This window comes from Moschus berezovskii, chromosome 27 (assembly GCF_049115385.1).
Source record: "Moschus berezovskii isolate FMDL1 chromosome 27, NW_MosBer_1.0, whole genome shotgun sequence".
In the NCBI taxonomy this organism is placed as follows: domain Eukaryota; kingdom Metazoa; phylum Chordata; class Mammalia; order Artiodactyla; family Moschidae; genus Moschus; species Moschus berezovskii.
The window spans coordinates 40712688-40730341 of NC_142486.1; the positions used below are offsets into that span (position 1 = coordinate 40712688).

The following is a 17654-nucleotide window of genomic DNA, read 5'->3' on the forward strand; positions in this document are numbered from 1 at the left end:
GGACCGAAGGCCGAACAAGGTCTGGTCACGTGGGAGTGGCGCAGGGGCAGCCGGGAGGTGTAGTCCGCAGGAATCCGCCATGAACGCGGCGGGAGTGAGGATGGTCGTGACCCGCGCCCGGAGCCGGGAGACCGGGGCCAGCCTGAGGCGGGGTGGGGAGAAGACCGCGCCGCTCCGGAGCGGAGAGGCGGCTGCAGGTAGCGCCGCGCCCGAGGTGGGGCACAGGAGGAGAGGCGGGGAAGGGAACCTGAAAGGAACTGGAGGCTGGCGTCCCGGTCGCACGTGAGGGCTCCGCGCCGCGAGGGCTGGTACCCAGCAGCCTCGGGCGAGCTCCTGGGCTGCACGTCTGGGGACAGCGGGGCGGGCCGTGAGTTCCCGCCTTGAGCTCGGTTCCTAGCAGACAGGGGCTGAGTTCGTACATTCCCACTTCTTTCGCCTACATCCTGTTCGAGAAAGACCTCCCAGTCCCACTAGCATGTTCTAGGTAGGTACGCCACTTGCGCCAGTCTGACTGCGAGGGTGCACTGGCCCTGTCCTGAGAACTGCTTCCATCTCAGAAGTCCGGTGCCAGGAACATTCCCAGCCAGATGTTTTCTCCCCTTGTTAGAGGGTTTCTCTGAGAGAAAATGGAAAACGGTGTAACTTTCCTTACCATTTGCATCCGTGTTAGGGACCTACATGTTTCCTTATTGAGGGCTTTGGGACTCAGCGATAAGTGAGGATGACAGGGCCCCTGCCCCTTGTCCTGCCTGGATGTCTGCAGGATTGGCCAGAGGAGGATTCTCACAGACACCCAAAGCCCCCAGGGGTAAGCCCAAACAGACAGGATGACACACTGGGCAAGAAGCATGGCGGGGGACAGGCACAGGGGGCAGGAGCTTTGATGCCAGCACAGTTTGGAGTTCTTCACGAGTAAAGAGGAAAACCAATGAAAGGTTTCCAACTGGAAGTCACGCGACTTAATCCATATTTTTAGAAAGCTTTATCTGACAGCATCGAGACTAGAGCAGGGGCTGCCTTGGTGGAGGCTGTCATTAGCATCCTCATGTGCAGCAGTGGGCTTGGCCAGAGGGGCAGCGCCATAAGGAAGGCTGACCTGGCCCGGAAAACGTGCTGTAGAGCCCAGAGCACCCCCGACTATAGTACGTGTTGAACAAACGATATGGGATGAGATAGCAGGTAAGACAGCACCCACACCTAGTGGCGCTTTTTGCAGAAGGGAGGAGAAGCTCCAGCCCCGTGAAGCGTCAGCGGAAGGCTCGAAGACTGAGTGTGGCCTACGAGGCCTCAGAAGGTGAGGAAGGCAAGGGGGCCGAGCGTCTCCAGGCACCATCCTGGGAGCCTCAGGACTGGCGGCAGCAGCTGGACAACATCCGGACCATGAGGAGCAGGAAGGACGCGCCCGTGGACCAGCTGGGGGCTGAGCACTGCTTTGACCCCAGTGCATCCCCAAAGGTAGGCAGGGACCCATCTGCCGGTGACCTCTTCTGAACAAGGCACTCGCTTCCTCTCAGGTCTCTAGCAGGGACAGCTGGCACATCAGGGGTGTTGGGTAACATTGGCTCAGAGAGGGAGTTCCTTATACTTCACTGGCCCAGAGCCTGGTCCTAATACCAACCTGATTCCAGTGCCAAGTCTGCTACCTTGTGACTTGGGCCTCAGTTTGCTTGTCTGTAAAGTGAACCGCAGCATACTTGGGAAGTAATAACAATAACGAGTAACCGAGCAGTGTTGAGCACTGGCATCGCGACAAGTGTGGTTCTCTAAGCCTCACGGCGATCTTGCAAAGCAGGTGCAGTTATTTTCTTCCTAAGTGGGAAAACAGATCTAAGCCAGACACCACACACGCCCCCTTAGCCAGGCCTGGGGTGACACATGGAGATGAGTAAAGGGCTTGGCTGGGGCCTGGCCCACGGTGAGCACCCAGGACGCGCCACCACCCTGGTGCCTGTCCCTGTGCAACCAGGTGCGGAGGTACCAGGTGCTGCTGTCCCTGATGCTCTCCAGCCAGACCAAGGACCAGGTGACAGCAGGCGCCATGCAGCGGCTACGGGCTCGGGGCCTGACGGTGGACAGCATCCTGCAGACGGACGACAGCACGCTGGGCACGCTAATCTATCCCGTGGGCTTCTGGAGGGTGAGCCAGCCTGTGGCCAGCAGGCCTGGGAGTGCCACTGGCTTACAAAAGGTGTCAAGAAGGCTGAGCAGCTGCAGGGAGGGTGGGGGGGTCGCCGGGGCAGGCATCCCTGGCTCTGAGTTTCCCCTGGAGCCCCATCCTGCCCTTGCCTCTCTGACCATGGCTGGGCGGTGGGGCCTCAGTCCAGACCCCAGAGCTCCTTGGCCTTTCCTGTTTGCAGCCCACCCCTTCCTTCCTCCCCCTCCCCGCCCAGCTGCCCGGCCCTTCCCTTCCTCGCTAAGGCTGCCCACCCACTTAGCCCTTTGTAGACTTGGAGCCTCCCTGGAGTGCACGGCCCCTCCCCTTGGGAGCAGCAGCAGGCCACGAGTGCAGGGTGGCGGGTGGGTGGGGCTGTTTCCCCTTGGCACTGGCTTGGGCTGCAGTTTGTCAGATGGGTTTTAAATAGCCCTGTCCACTCAGGCCCAGGATGGGAACTGCTCTGCTGGCCTGGCGGCAGGCGGGGGAGCCCCAGTCTCCCGCCATCCTTCCTGAAGGCCCAGGTGCTGTTGAGCACAGCTGCTGACATGGCCAGCCCTTCTTAGCCTGCTTGGTCTCCCGTGGAGAGTGATGGGGCAGGGGGACAAACCAGACCCCACACACTTGTCCTGGGGCCCAGGCAGGTGGGAGGTAGGCCTGCACTGGGCCTCCCTTGGCCTTCCTGCTGCCCTTGGCAAGCAGGTACCTTTGAGCCTGTCCTGGACCGGTGATGGGTAGCTCTGGGCACCTGGGGGTCTTCTCTGCACCTCGTCCTCCCAGTCAGGCGATACCCCTGATCTGCAGGGCTCACCCCCCCGCAATCTTTCAGAGCAAGGTGAAGTACATCAAGCAGACCAGTGCAATCCTGCAGCAGCGTTATGGTGGGGACATCCCGGCCTCCGTGGCAGAGCTGGTGGCGCTGCCTGGCGTCGGGCCCAAGATGGCACACTTGGCCATGGCGGTGGCCTGGGGCGCCGTGTCAGGCATTGGTGAGTGGAGCGTGTGCAAGGTGGGAGTGGCCAACTCCAGGCTTGCTGGCTGCTGTCGAGGTTCCCCACGTCCCCAGCTCAGGTCTCCTCATTCACAACTCAGCCCAAAGGGTCAGGAGTGAGGCTGCCCCACCCAGAGACGGGTACTGATCAGAGGAGCTCCTGTTTGCCGAGCACGTATGGTGGGCTGAGCTCTGGGAGAGGTCCATGGCCGACTTGGGACTGCGCCGCATGAGCGAGAGAGACATCAGATAGCTCCTCACTTGAGAGTAGAAACGCTGACGGGGCGTGCAGGGCACCTCGGGAGCCAGCCTGGTCTGGGGTGTCTGGAGGACATCCTAAGGAGGTGATAAATCGTCCAAGAGCTGAGTGGCGAAGTGGGCTGGCCACGCCAAGAGGAGGAAGTGTGCTCCAAGCAGAAGGAACAGCATCTGCAGAGCCACAGGGTGGGGGAGAGGCCAGAGCTCGAGGCTCCGGGATGAACGTGGACGGACGGGAGATGGGACCCCAGTGGGTGCGGGCGGCCCTTCCTGGAATCCTCTCCTGGGTCCTTGTGGCGCATCGTGGCCCTGGAGGAGCTCCGAGTGGAGACAGGCCCCGGCGTTGGGGCGGGCCAGCCTCCTCCGATATTTGCCCAGCAGGCTAGGGCTTCCGAGGCCTCACAGCACAGACCCAGTCAGCCTGGGAAGCAGGCCTTGACCCATGACCCGTGTGCCCCCACCCTGGCGCTTCTCAGGGACTCATGCAGAGGAGCCAGGAGGGTCGGTAGGGAACGCCCCAGGGCTCCCATGCAGCCCGCCCCTGGGCTGGGGACCCCTTCCCTGCACTGCCCATGGGAGGTGGGGCAGAGCCCCCCAGGCAGGAGCTCAGAATCCCTGATGTGCAGGAGCCCGGCTAGGGCAGAGCCCCCCACCCCCACTGGGCTCCCACGGCTGGCAGCCACTCAGCAGACACTCGAGCTTCTGGCGGCTCTCCTCGGCTGCCCGTGTCCAGGAGCGAGCGGGCGGGTGGGTCTGTCGGGGAGGGCCCGCCCTCAGCTGGACCGGCGGAGTGTGAGAACCGTGTGCTTCGCAGTTGTCTGTGGACCCGGCCAGCTGCAGGGCAACCCTGGAGGGGGCGGGGCACCTTCCCAGCCGGGTGACCCTGGGCGAGGCATTTGGCCTCCCTGAACTGGGCCACAAATCAGGGGAAGCATTTGCTCCCATTAGCGGCCCAGAGGTGCAGAGCCCTCTCGGACCGGCCACGCAGGGGGCTCATAGTGCAGTGAAGCCCTGGATAACTTAAGGGAGTGGTCACCTCCATGTTACAAAGAAAGAAGCCGAGCCTTGGTGACCCCAGGGTGTGACTTCTCCATTCACCTGCTCTCCCTGAGACCCCGGGATGCCCGTCACAGTGTTGGGGGAGGGCTGAGACTTTTTCCAGGCGACTTGTAGCAGAGAAGTGAGCTGCTGCAGGAACACACTTCCTCACTTTCTCTTGGGCAGACACGACGCGGGGAGGAGGCAGGGACCCCATCTGTTGAGGGGAGGGGGCCCCCACTGAGCAGGTGCTCCGGCCGAGCCCCCGGGTAGCCAGTCAGGGGAGCAGGGGCTGCGGGCTGCGGCCAGGTGGACTACAGCTGCAGCTATCCTGGCCGCGCTCGCCACTCCATCCCTGACAGTGCGGTGGCAGGTGCTGTCCCTGCGGGCCGAGCTGCTGCCATCCAGTCTGACACCCACGGCCAGTGCCAGGAGGCACTGCTGCCTGCACCCCATGTAGAAAGCCAAGACCACTGTGTCTGGCTCCAGCCCCTGCCCAGCCACAGGCCCAAGCGAACCCTCTGCCAGGGCTGTGCAGTTCTGGGTCCTCCTCAGAAACGGAGCGGGGGGGGCAGGGGAGGGGCCACGGGGACCTCCCCACCCACTCACGTTGGGAGCCACGGGCAGGGATGGGCAGTCTGGCCCAGTGAGCCTACCGAGTGTTCACCCTTCCCCATTTCCAAGCAGCAGTGGACACACATGTACACAGAATTGCCAACCGACTCAGGTGGACCAAGAAGGCAACCAGGTCCCCAGAGGAAACCCGCAGGGCCCTGGAGGAGTGGCTGCCCAGGTGTGCCCATCCCCAGGGTGGGGTGGGGTGGGGTCCCTCTGGTAGGCTCCCTCCCGCCCTCCACACTGATGACTCCCACCCCCACAGGGAACTGTGGAGCGAAATCAACGGCCTGCTGGTGGGCTTCGGCCAGCAGACTTGCCTGCCTGTCCGCCCACACTGCCAGGCCTGCCTCAACCGGGCCCTGTGCCCAGCTGCACAGGGACTCTAAGGGCCTGGGGCCTCTGCCCGGCGCCACTCTGGCCACTGTCTGTCTGTGCCTTTGCTGGGGGGTCGTAGCCTGTTTATAATAAAGCTTGGGGGTTGTTTGTAGTTAGGGTCTGGCTGAGTTGTACCGGGGTGGGGGCAGGCTGGAAAGCACATGCGTGAGCTGTGTGCACACCCAAGCTCACATGTGTCTGGAACAGGGCGGCCTGGGAGGCTTGGATGGGGACGTGATGATCTGGGCTGCGTGCTGGGGCGGGGGCTGGGGTCGTGGGAGCCAGCTGCAGCCAGCTGTCTGGAAGCCCGCAGGGGATGCCGGCTGCCTCCCTAAGCAGCTGGCTGGGGACCTGGGAACACGCCCCCTCCTGAACTTGTGTCCCGAGAGCCCAGCCCCCGCCTTGAGGCCCCGCCCCCAGTATTTACATAGCCACCTGGCCTCACCGGATGCCAGCAAGCCCAGGCAGGCCAACACAGGGCAGAGGCCTGACCTGCATGCTCCAGCAGGGGGCAGGGCTCCGAGGCACAGGGGTCCCCAGTGCGCTGGGAGGGGCCAGGCAAATGGATCTGGGGAGCAGAGGCTTAGGAAGGGGGCTGTGTGTCTCAGCTGGGTCTTCGGGCACTGCCTCCCTTTCTGAACCATGACTCCCGCCCCCCCAGCCCCTGGCACACAGGCTCAGGAAGGACAGACAACCAGGGTCCAAGGAAGGCCTGTTTATTCTGAGGGCGCGCATGCGCTATGGCTTGTAGGGCAGACAGCGATGTCGGTCGGTGGGTTGGGATCTGGACAGAGGGAAGGCTGATCGGGGTTCTTCCGGGGAGGCTCCCGGCAGGGGACAAGCCCGGAGCCTGGGATCCTTCCTGGGGGCTACCCTGCAGGCACAAGGGGCCTGTCCAGAGGTGCCCTCCTCAGGGGCACCCACCCCAGGACAGGGCAGAGGGCAGCTCCCACAGCCCATGCCCTGAAGCCTGCGAGCCCCCAGCCCAGTCCCTGGGACTCCCACTTGGGATGGCTGCTGCTGAGCAGGGGGGGGGGAATGGTGTGCAGAGAAAGGTTTGTTTTATTGCAAGTATTTAGAGAGCACGTCCTGAGGGGGTGGGGGCAGGGCTCTGCTATTAAGTGGAAACATATGTGGAGCTAGAGCTCTTTCTGGAAAAAAAAAAAAGCAAAAACACAAATTCCTGTAAGTCAGCAGGCCCAGGCAGTCAGCACGGCGGCCAGCCCGCGGGTCACCACCACCCCTCCCCCCTGGCCTTCAACCCCCTTTTCTCCCCCTGCCTCTGACTCTGGGTCTCTCACATCTCAGGGGCTCTGCCCATCTTGTGGACACACTCCCCTAGCACCCCGCAGGTGGTGGGCAGGACAGGGGCTCACTGGGCACGTGTTGGTTCCTGGGTGGTGGTGGGACCACCCCAGCTTAGGGGGGAAGGATGCCTCCTCCAGTCCACCGGGGCGTGGGGAGCTCTGGGCAGTCCGAAGGGCGAGGCCCAGGCCCGTGGGGAGGAGCAGGCAGGGGGCTCAGAAGTTGCTGAAGATCTCACGCTTCCGGTTCCAGTCCATCTGTGGTGCCCGCTTGTTGACCCTGGTGGCTCTCGCCTTCTCCTTGGCCTCAGCTGCCGTGGGGCTCAGGTGAAGGCCGCTCTCCTGAAAAGGGTCTCGCTTCCACGTGCTGCTGTCCTAGGGGCAGACATGGTGGGCGGGTGGCCAGTGAGCCCTGGACCCCAGGCCCCAGCTTCCCAGGGAGCTCGCGCCAGAGGCCACCTGGCAGCAGGCCCAGGAGGGCTTCCTAAAGGTGGCGGCCTCATGGCGCAGGCTGACAGCTCCACAGATGCCCGCCCCCGAGGCCTCAGGCCCCCCAGCATGTGAGCAGCAGCACTGGAGGTGGAGGGGCACCCACTACCTCAGTGTCCTTGTCTAAGCCGGGCAGGTCACTTCGGGATGAGCACACGGAGCCACCATTGAGCTGGGAAACCAAGGGTAAGGTGTGGCTTCAGGGGCCCGCCCAGGAGGCTGCACACACACGTGGACACACACGTGCACACGCCAGAGCTGATTTACTCCTGCATCTGGCAGTGGCAGTGAGCCTCTACTGCAACCTGGAGGTGCCTGAGTGCCCTGTGGGGTGGGGTGCGGCTGGGCCCGGACAGGACCCAAGGGGCCTTAAAGTTGGGAGTGACAGGGCCGGGCTCAGTCTCACGACCATGTGACACCAGGACCGAGGTCTCAGGAGGGGCTCTGTCAGGCCTAGGGGTGCCCCTGTGTTCCCCCAAGCCCACCCTGTCCACTCGCACCCTCTCACCTGGGCCAAGCTGGTCCCGTTGGTGACCGGCGATGGCAGTGGACCTGTGGGGACAGTGTGTAACTGACCACTTGGCCCCCGATGCTTCACCCCAGCCCTGGGCCCCAGGGTAGCTGCCCACCTTCCACATGCTCCTCCGTGGGTGTGACCCGCAGCCGCTTGAAGTATTCATCCGTCTCAGGGTCCACCACCAGCAGCTGGGCCTCATCCTCCCGCGCCTTGATGCTGGCAACCACCTCCGCATGGCGCAGCCCCTCCACATTCTGCCCATTCACCTGCCACCAGCAAAGCGTCAGTGCTGCGTGGGGGCAGGTCCCCACCAGCCCCCCAAGCCACCCAGCCAGGTGTGGCATCAAATATTCATCAGCGCCGTCACCAGCCGCAGCAGCAAGAGGAGCACCGGCTCAGGTTCCCGGAATCTCCCTCCTGCAGAGGACCCAGGGCCCAGACACACAGACATGGATAGACACACATGGACACACCTTCAGGCATGTAGGTGCAGACACACACACATACACACGGACACACAGGTGCACACACACACATGGACACACCTACAGGCATGCAGGTGCAAACACACACAGATACACACGGACACACAGGCCCAGAGGCGCGCACACACAGATAGATACACACGGACACACCTACAGGCATGCAGGTGCAGACACAGATACACACGGACATACAGACGCACACACAGATACACACGGACACACAGGCATGCAGGTGCAGACACAGATACACACGGACACACAGGCCCACAGGCACGCACACACAGATACACACGGACACACCTTCAGGCATGCAGGTGCAGACACACAGATACACACGGACACACAGGCCCACAGGCACGCACACACAGATACACACGGATACACCTTCAGGCATGCAGGTGCAGACACACAGATACACACAGACACACAGGCCCACATTGCACACACACAGATACACACGGATACAACTACAGGCATGCAGGTGCAAACACACAGATACACACGGTCACACAGGCCCACAGGCGCACACACACAGATACACGGATACAACTACAGGCACGCAGGTGCAGACACACGCAGATACACACGGACACACCTTCAGGCACACAGGTGCAGACACACAAGCTCACAGGCGCACACACACAGATACACACGGACACACCTACAGGCATGCAGGTGCAGACACACAGATACACACAGACACACCTTCGGGCACACAGGTGCAGACACACAGGCCCACAGGCGCACACACACAGATACACACGGACACACCTACAGGCATGCAGGTGCAGACACACAGATACACACGGACATACCTTCAGGCATGCAGGTGCAGACACACACAGATACACAAGGACACGCAGGCCCACAGGCGCACACACAGAGATAGATATACACAGCACGCAGGCACAGACACGGACACACAGGCACATAGGCGTACACTCACACACATGGAAGGACACAGGCACAGATACAGAGGCATGAACAGCAAGACACAGGTGCAGCTGTGTACACGCGGGGCAGCCCGCTCCCCGCCACCCTGGTGGCGGGTACCTCTATGAGTCGGTCCTGGGCACGGAGGCCAGAGTGGGCGGCAGGGGAGCCAGGGTCCACTGAGCGGATGTACTGTCCAGGCCGGGACTTGTCACTGTGCAGGTTAAACCCGTAGCCCTGGGGGCCTTTCCGTAGGTGGCAGAGCCTTGGGCGCAGCTCCCTCAGGGGCCCGTTGGCATCCTGCAGGCGTCAGGGACACCGGTGAGGTTCCAGCTCTGACCTCCTCCCACCTGAGAGAAGCTGACAAGGCCTCCAGCCCACACCCAACTCACGCCCCGCCGGGTGCCAAGGCAGCACTTGGTCTCATACCCCCACCTGACCACAGCCCCGCGTCTCAGAGACCCGTCCTGGGGTGTGGGGGGGCTTAGGCCACCTGCGATTATCCAACTTTAGGATCTTGGACAAAGGCTTAGTTTCCACACCCCCAATAGACCTATGATGGGATCAAAGGCCTTAAGGCGGGGTTGGGAGAATCCACTGGGTTGAGACTAGGGCTGGGTGCAGACCCAAGCAGAAGAGGGAGCAAGCAAAGTGAGCTGCCCCGCGTCTCTGTTCCAGGAGGGCAGCCCTGCCTGTTGTTTACACCCGCACCCTGAGTGTGGGGCTGCTGGGTTAGGGCTCCAGCTTTGTTTACACTCCCACAGGTCTCCCTGGGGCTGGTGGCAGCGGCTGCAGCTGTGTTTGCCTTCACATTCCAGAGCAGCTGGAGCGGCGTTCACCCCCGCAGGCTGGAGCCCAGTGAGTGAGCAGAGGGGCCTGCCTCCCACCTGCCCCTCCAGCCCCAGGGGCTCCTGGTGCCCTGAGAGTGCCCACCCACACCCCAGGGCCCTGCCTCCATTTACCTCTGGCATCCTGCAGTAGGGCTCTGGGCCAGGGGGTGCAGGGGGCCGTGCAGGCAGGGGCCAGACCCCAGGACCCCCACCCTGCCGGGACCTGAGGCAGTGACCAGCGCTGAGTGGCCAGCGGCCGCGACACTGAGTCTAACATGGCGGTGGCCGGAGGGAGCAGGCGGCCAGCAGCTCAGGTTTCCCCAGCACTTGGGGCTCAAGTGTGCGTGCAGGTTAGACTCTGCGGGGCGGGGGTGCTCACCGGGGCCTGGCCTTCTACCTCCCTGTGTGTGGCCAGGGACACTGGGCCAGGCAGGGGGCCACACTTGGGAGAGCCAGCCTCCAGGCCTCCAAGCTCACCCCAAACCCCCCAAATCTGACTGTGGCCACCATGCTGTGGTACCAAGAGTGCCCTTCCTTACAGGGTGGTACCTTGCCCCAACATCTGGGCCTTCCTACTGGTGGGGAACACCTTCCGGTCCAGCCTGGGCCCCTCCTCCAGGTGCCCATCTCTGATCCCCAAAGTGTCCCTGATCCCCAAAGCCCCCTGGGAATCCCTGCTGCAAGCCACCATCTGCCCCAGAAATCCCAGGGGCTGGGGCTGCTGCTCCTCCGTCCTCCAGGGGATCGGCCAGGCAGAGACCTGGGTTCTCCAAGACCCCACAGACTGGTCCCTCTCCAAACACAGCTGCAAGCACAGGTGTGTGGCTGAGGTGACTCTCAGGCTCAGGCTGTCAGACCACAGGTTACGAGGCTGACCAGGGCCATGTGGGACCCTGGACGTGTGACATGACCACACCTGGTAGGTGGATGCAGGCCCAGATGGCCCAGGCGCCTCACACAGTCACAGAGACCAGACATCCAAACAGGCGTGCAAACAGGCTCCACAGACCCCTGCAGTGACCCGTGGTGTGAGAGAAAGCCCTCCCCTGGGGCTCTTCCCACGCCCTCCACAATGGTTCCAGGCCAAGGTCTCTCAAGGCCCCCAAACAGGAAGCAGGACTAGGGGGCATCCGGGGCCATGAGGCTGGACTGAATGCAGTCACTTCCGGTTCAAGACTACACTGGCCATCTCCCTGCCTCGACCCAGGACAGCCGCCTCCCCCAACTAACATCTGGCCCACATCCCTCTTATTAGGGTCAGGGTCCAAGGAGCACCAGACTCAGCACTGGACCCTCGGGCTGGGGGGCTGCAGTGGCCAGGGAATGAGGCTGGTGGCCTGGGGACCCAGCGGGAGTCCCTGGGGGAGGCGCAGCGCAGCAGGCCGGGAGGGGATGCAGGCTGGCCCAGGGCATTGCTCACATTCCTTGCTCCAGCCTGGCTCAGAGCTCTTCCTGCCGCCTCCCAGCTGGGCCCTTGGGCTTCCAAGCCCCAGTCCCAAACAGACTGCCCCAGAACTGGACAAGCGCTCGATTCCCAGCCCTGCCTGTGACCAGTCCAAGAGGCTGGCGGGGGGTAACTCTTGGAGCCAGGCTCTAAACCACCCCCCATATGGTGACTCACCAGCCCGGGCACAGAAAGGCCCCCATTGTTGCTCAGGGTCCAGCCTGCTCACACCAGGGTGCCCAGGGTCCCCTCTGCCAAGCCTGGGTGCCAGAGACTCAAGCTGCATGCTGGTGACCTCACTGCCCACCCTGCCCCCAACCTGCCTGACCTGCACAAGCCCCCGCGATGGGCTCTGTGGAGGGGCTCCCGGGGCCGGGGCGGATCGCGTGGCATTCCCAGAGCGGGCCATGGGAGTCGGGACAGAAGCGTCAGGCAGGGCGTCCAGCTGGAGTGGCCTGAGCTCTTGGGCCAGCGCGGGATGCCACCCCATTTATCCACCTCCCACTGTGGCCCAGGCTCCCCAGGGACGGGTGGGGACACGGGGCTGAGTCACTTTGGGGAACAGGGTGGTGACTGAGTCCCCCTCCCCTGCTCAGGCTCCAGCCCGGCGCCCCCCACCAGTCAGGTTTCCGTCCCAAGAAAGGAAGGAAGGAAACTGCTGGGAGGCCCTGCCCTGCTCCCAGGACCCAGGGTTGGGGAGGCCAGGAGACGAAGGAGGGTACCCTGGCCGCCAAATAAGAGGCAGTCCTGCTGCAGCTCGGTGAGGGGGCAGGGAACAGGAATCAGGGGGCCCCCAAAGCCTGCCTGTAAGCCCTGCACGCCCTGCAAGACCCTGTCCCCTCACTTCCCCGAAGGCCTCCAGAACTGGGTATGAGGGGAGGTACGCCCAGGGCCTGTCACACCCCCATGGTTGGCACCGCTGGCTGCCCCATCTCTGATGGAGGCGGGCCCCATCACCGCTGTCAGGATCAGCTGCACTGCAGCTGCAGCCACCCCAGCACAGCCTGAAGCAGGGCTGAGTCACCACGGACAACCCTGACAGCCCCCCGGGGGGAGGGCCCGCCACACCAGTGTCCCCCTGCCCCACCTCCCGCACCCCTGCCCAGGACGGGAGGAAACTGAGGCTGCGAGAGCCAGAGGGGCCCTCCCTCCCACAGGGCAAACCACCATCTTGGTCCTGCAAGCCGCGCCATCTCCCCAGTTCTCTGATCCCACTGCCATCAAGGCCCCACCAGGGCAACCCTGTATAGGAGCATCCTCCATGCAGGCTTCCTGACGGCCCATGGGGGCAGAAGCTAAGCCTGGTTTGTGGAGGTCGAAGAGCCCCCGCCCCTCCTTCCCGTGCTCTGAACTCAGCCAATTAAATCACGGCTCGCTGGTTGGGGGGGTTTGGGGGGGTGGAAACTGAGAGACCCTGTCCTCGGGGACTCCCCTGACCTCGGGCCCCATCCCCAGGTCAGCCCCCACCACGGAGGGACCTGCCAGACGGGCCCCACTTTGTTCCTCTAAAAATACACCCAGCGGAAGACCCCTCCTAGGGTTTCCTGCAGCCCCCAGAGCCTGAAATAGTGGAGGGGGAAGGTCCCACCCAAGGACAAGGTGCCTCCCCATCCTCCAGATAAGGCCCGAGGGCAGCTTTTTCCACAGGAAGGTGAACTCAGCCATTTGTGTCTAAGTCAATGGACAAACGCCCAGGGCGCTTCCTCCTGGGGGTGAGGTGCCCTGGGAAGGAGGGAGGCTCCAGCTCTTAGGTGGGGGGGGCGGTCAGCCAGCACGCTGTCCCAGGGCTCCCCTGAAACCACAAACCTGACCCTTAAACCCCTACTGTGGCCTTCAGTGGCCCCAGGGCAAAGTCCAGATTCCAGGACTTGGCATTGTGGCCCTAACCAACCTCCAGCCTGCCCCCAAGCCACAGAGAACAAAAAGGGTGGCAGGGGTTCGTGCCATGCCTGTGCCCAGACTCCCCCCTTCCCCACACTGGGAATGCCCTTTCCCCCAGGGGAAGCCCGAAGCCCCCCAGCACCCAGGTCACAGGCCCAGCAGCTTGCCAGAAAGATAGCCAGGCAAGGGCAGGTGTCAGGGCCCCCTGGACACCCAGAAACTGCCCTAGGCCAATGGTTCTCAAAGTGGGGTCTGGGGAACCCCTTGGCTTGAATCCTCCTTTAAGAATTTTTTTTTTTTTTCTTTTAAAAATAAAAGGAGGTAGCAGGATATGAAGGCAGTACCATGGGGCTTCCGGGAGGTCTGGACAAGCAGGCTCAGAAGAGCTCTACGAGCTGCCGCAACAGGGCTACCCCTTGCCAGGCCTGGCTACCCAGTGCGAGGCAGGACTGGGCTGCCCCCACACCTCCCCCAAGCTCCTTCCCAGCTGACTTTTCCAATCCAAAGGGGGCAGCGAGCAGGGGCAGGTGCCCAGCCCCCACAGACCACCACTGAGCTGAGGACCCCGCTTGGAGAGTCTTCTCAGTCCTATAGAGGAGGGCCAGCCCCCTCCACGGCCGTCACAGCACTAGCAGGCTCCTCATACAGACGGACAGACATATAGACACTCGACACAGGCACAGAGTTAAGCATGCTCAGTCCTAGGACACCTCAGCAGCCCCTCCCCAGATCCCTCAGCCCCCAGGCCAGGGAGGGGGCGGCTCCTCAGAGTGACCTGTCCTTCCTAGGACAGCAGCTCTGATGAGCACCCCAGGGGAGAGGGCCCAGACGGGGGCGGGGACCAAGGCCAGGCTGCTGGACCGCACGGGCTGAGGGCAGAAAGGGTGGCTCCAAGTAGCCAAGCGGGTCGTCAGCAGGGACGGAGAAGGGGCCCAGAGGGGCAGCAGAGGACGAGATGGTGGTGCGGATGAGGCCAGGGTGGTCGCTGTGAGCAGAGCCCACCATACCTCCTGGGCGGCCTCGGAGCTGAGGCTGCCCGCTCGCGCCCAGTCTGACTTCGGCTCCCAGGGGTCTTGGGCCGGCGGCAGCCCTCGCCGGGCCATCTCCTCGGTGCAGGTCAGCTGCCGCCGGCGGAGCTCCTCATCCGTCTCTTTGTCCACCACCAGCAGCCGCGTCTGCCCCTCCACGGCCTTGATCCTCTGCACCACCTGGGGTAGGCGGGTGTCGGACCGGGTCACGGCCGGCACTCCAGGCAGCACAAGGGCAGCGGCCCCACCCCGGGCTGGCCCAGGGCGGCAGGCAGGCCACGAGCCCAAGCAGCGGTGGGCGGCTGGACCAAGAGGCCTGCCAGCCCCACCCCCCACCCCCAGCTCCAGCAGCTGCCTCCCTCTTCTCCCGGGGCTGCAGACACCAGGGCCCAGGCTGCAAGGGCCCAGGAAGTGACAACAACCGTGTTCGGCTGGGCTTCAGGTTTTCAGTCTGCCGGTGTGTGCATGTGTATGGCCTGTGGCCTGCAGCCTTCTAGTTCAAGGTGTCTCTAGGTCGGGGTTTGAAGGGGAGAAGTGACTCCCTGGGTCCCAGGCTCAGGGTCTCTGTGCCTATCTCTGTCTTTCCAGGAGTGGAACACGGTCTAAACTTCTGCCTCTAGGCCTTCTGTTCTCTTCCAGACCACGACCTTGAACCTGTTCTGCTGGACTGCGGGGAGACCACCTGGGGTCCTGTGGCAAGGTGCCTACTCAGGTGCATACCCACAACCCAGAAAGCAGGATTCAGAGGCTGCAGGCAGAGGTGAGCAGGGGTAGGTGTGGTTACCCAGTGTCTGTGAAGTGTCCAGACCATGTGCAAGGTTATGCCTGCCAGTGCATGACTGCAGGAGGGCAGTGCCCACTGGGCACTGGTGTAGGGAGGGCAACACTCGACCCCTCCCCAAGGCCTCGGGAAGGACCGGTGGGACCCAGAAGGTACTCTCAAAAGAGGAGGGTCTGAACCAGGCCCGTCTTTGCCTCAGTCCTCCTCCACACCTGTCTCTCCCCATCACCCCCAGAGTCACAGGAACCCTGGACCCTGATGCTTCCTGACTGTGGGACACGGACGAGTCACCCAGTATCTCCAAGCATCAGTTTTCTCATCTGTAAAATGGGAACCGGAACTGTACCTTCTCCCTGCCAAGACAGTAGGAAGGTCTCACAGGGTCCTGTGTGTGAGGTTCCTAGAGACCAGCACCCCGGGAGGCCTGGGACAGGCAAGCTTCGCTCTTGGGGCAAAGGTGGCGACAACTATTAAACAGAGGCCAGGCCCGGGCTCGGCCAGGCCCTCCCGCCTGTCCATCCAAGCTCTCAGCCCTGACCCTCACCCTCCTTCAGCAAACAGTCCATTCAGCTGACACTCTGAGTAAAGAACAGGACAGCTGACAGGGGGAAACACAAAACCTCCAAGGATACAAGCAAAGGGCAGTCCCCAGCCCAAACAAGAGCCAGTCTATGACTCTCAAGGCCCAGGGCTGGTCCTGCAAAGGTGGGGTGACGGACCCAGAGGACCCTAGGTGGAATGGGTGGAAGAAGACTGGTCTCGAGCCATGAGTCCCTGGTTGGTGGGAGATGGACACCCCCTAGGGGTTAGAACCTACAGAGAACCTCCCTCTGGTCTTTATCTTCCGCTGCAAGAGGCCGGAGGCTGCAACCTGCAATCCCAGCCAGGCCGCCCAGCAGCCTCTGAGGACAGGAATGTGTTGCCACCAGCAGCAACTCCCACCAGGATCCAGACACCCTAGGCCAGGACACCCACTAGTACACCAGGCTGCAGACACACACAGAAGGATACACACAGCCCGGCCAGCAGACACACAGCTGGGACACACGTACACGCAGCCATACACAAGAGGATATAGACACACACGCAACCCAGTTCACACACCCCCAGGCAGGCAGACCTGTATACACACACACACACACACACACGTCTAGGGGTGCAAACCTGTATACTCACATGCACACAGTCCAGCACACACACTCAACTGATGCAAGCACACACAGGTGTGCCCTCGCTGTGAAATCCACGGCAGGTACACTCGAGGGCCCTGCACATTCACAGACATACCCACTTGTGGACACACGCACATATATACACGCTGGTAGAAAAGCACCGGGGTCCCCTGGCTCACGGGGAACCCCGAGGTGCCAGCTCCTCCACACACTGCCCTGTGCCGGAACAAGACCAAGAGAGAAGAGCGAGGACTGAGATCCGGAGGAGCCGCAGTGCGGGCCCCTCCCTTGCCAGGATCCAGCCCCAACTCGGTGCAGGACCGACCGGGGTGGAGGAGGCTCGGAAGGAGGCCGGCTACCGCGGCCTCAAGGGCCACGTCCCCCACCTCTCCACGGGCGCCCATAGAGGCCCTTGTGCGATCCCCTCCTGCCTCGGAGAAGGGACGGAGGCCTGGGCGCAGGCAGCGCCGAGTCCGGTGGTCACCGGCGCGCGGGGCAGGGGCGCGCGCTGGGGCTGCGGGTGGGGGCGCGCGGCGGGGCTGCGGGCCGGCTGGCCGGCGGCGGAGCGCAGACACCCACCTGGTGGTGGGTCTCGCCCTCCACGTTGACGCCGTTGACCTCGACCAGCCGGTCTCCGGCGCGCAGCGCGGCCGCCTCGGCCGGGGAACCGGGCTCCACGCGCCGGATGAACTGCCCGCGGCGGCCCTTCTCCCCGTGCAGGTGGAAGCCGTAGCCGTGCTCGCCGCGCACCAGGCGGCACAGGCGCGGCCGCAGCGGCTCCGGTGCGGCCATGGCGCCCGCTGCCCACCGGCCGGCCAAGGGCTGGCCACGGCGCTCACGCCCGTCGCAGGGCGGCCAGGGGCGCGGGGGCGGCGCGGAGGCGGCGGCGTCGCTGAGGACCCGGTGGCGGCCTCGGAAGCTCCAGCTCGGCTCGGCTCCCGTCGCCTCCGGTTCGGGCTCGGGCTCTGGCTGCGGCGCCGCCCCCGCGCCCGCCCCTTCTCCGCCCCCTCCGCCCTGCCTCCCCCGCCCCGGGTCCAAGCCACCCTGGCCATTCCCCTGCCTCGGGCCTCGCCAGTCCAGGGAGGCCGGGAGGGAAACTGCAGGGCCAGGGGACCCCCGAATCACCACGACCCCTGTGTCTCGCTCCCATTCCGGGCAGCCTCCTTAGCGCCAGGGCCTTTGCTTCCTATGCCAGTAACACTGGGTGAGTGCTAAGTCGCTTCAGTCGTGTCCAACTCTTTGCGACCCCTTGGACTGTAGTCCGCCAGGCTTCTCTGTCCATAGGATTTCCCAGGCAAGAATACTGGAGTGAACTGCCACTTCCTCCTCCAGGGGATCTTCCCAACCCAGGGATCGAA

The 17654-nt window shown here is 63.5% G+C and overlaps 2 protein-coding genes across 10 annotated transcripts; one reads left to right on the plus strand and one right to left on the minus strand.

The window, feature by feature from the left end:
• Window positions 1-40: 40 nt before the first annotated feature.
• Window positions 41-6606, plus strand: NTHL1 (nth like DNA glycosylase 1). Of its 7 annotated transcripts, XM_088832951.1 has the most exons (7): window positions 50-197; window positions 981-1142; window positions 1217-1455; window positions 1967-2137; window positions 2982-3141; window positions 5127-5232; window positions 5320-6606. In XM_088832951.1, exons 1-7 carry the CDS (start codon window positions 80-82, stop codon window positions 5441-5443), a joined length of 1080 nt encoding a protein of 359 aa, XP_088689077.1. In that variant the 5' UTR covers window positions 50-79; the 3' UTR covers window positions 5444-6606. The 7 variants fall into 7 exon arrangements, with proteins under 7 accessions (XP_088689072.1, XP_055265165.2, XP_088689076.1 ...); XM_088832946.1 differs by lacking the exon at window positions 981-1142 and having other exon boundaries at window positions 41-197; window positions 2957-3141; XM_055409190.2 differs by lacking the exon at window positions 981-1142 and having other exon boundaries at window positions 41-197.
• Window positions 6133-17250, minus strand: NHERF2 (NHERF family PDZ scaffold protein 2). Of its 3 annotated transcripts, XM_055409192.2 has the most exons (7): window positions 16876-17250; window positions 14323-14523; window positions 9281-9460; window positions 7855-8008; window positions 7734-7777; window positions 7335-7397; window positions 6133-7111 (listed from the first exon to the last, which is right to left on the minus strand). In XM_055409192.2, exons 1-7 carry the CDS (start codon window positions 17086-17088, stop codon window positions 6953-6955), a joined length of 1014 nt encoding a protein of 337 aa, XP_055265167.1. In that variant the 5' UTR covers window positions 17089-17250; the 3' UTR covers window positions 6133-6952. The 3 variants fall into 3 exon arrangements, with proteins under 3 accessions (XP_055265167.1, XP_055265169.1, XP_088689071.1); XM_055409194.2 differs by lacking the exon at window positions 7335-7397 and having other exon boundaries at window positions 16876-17249; XM_088832945.1 differs by lacking the exons at window positions 14323-14523; window positions 16876-17250 and adding an exon at window positions 11763-13204.
• Between the last annotated feature and the right edge of the window lie 404 nt (window positions 17251-17654).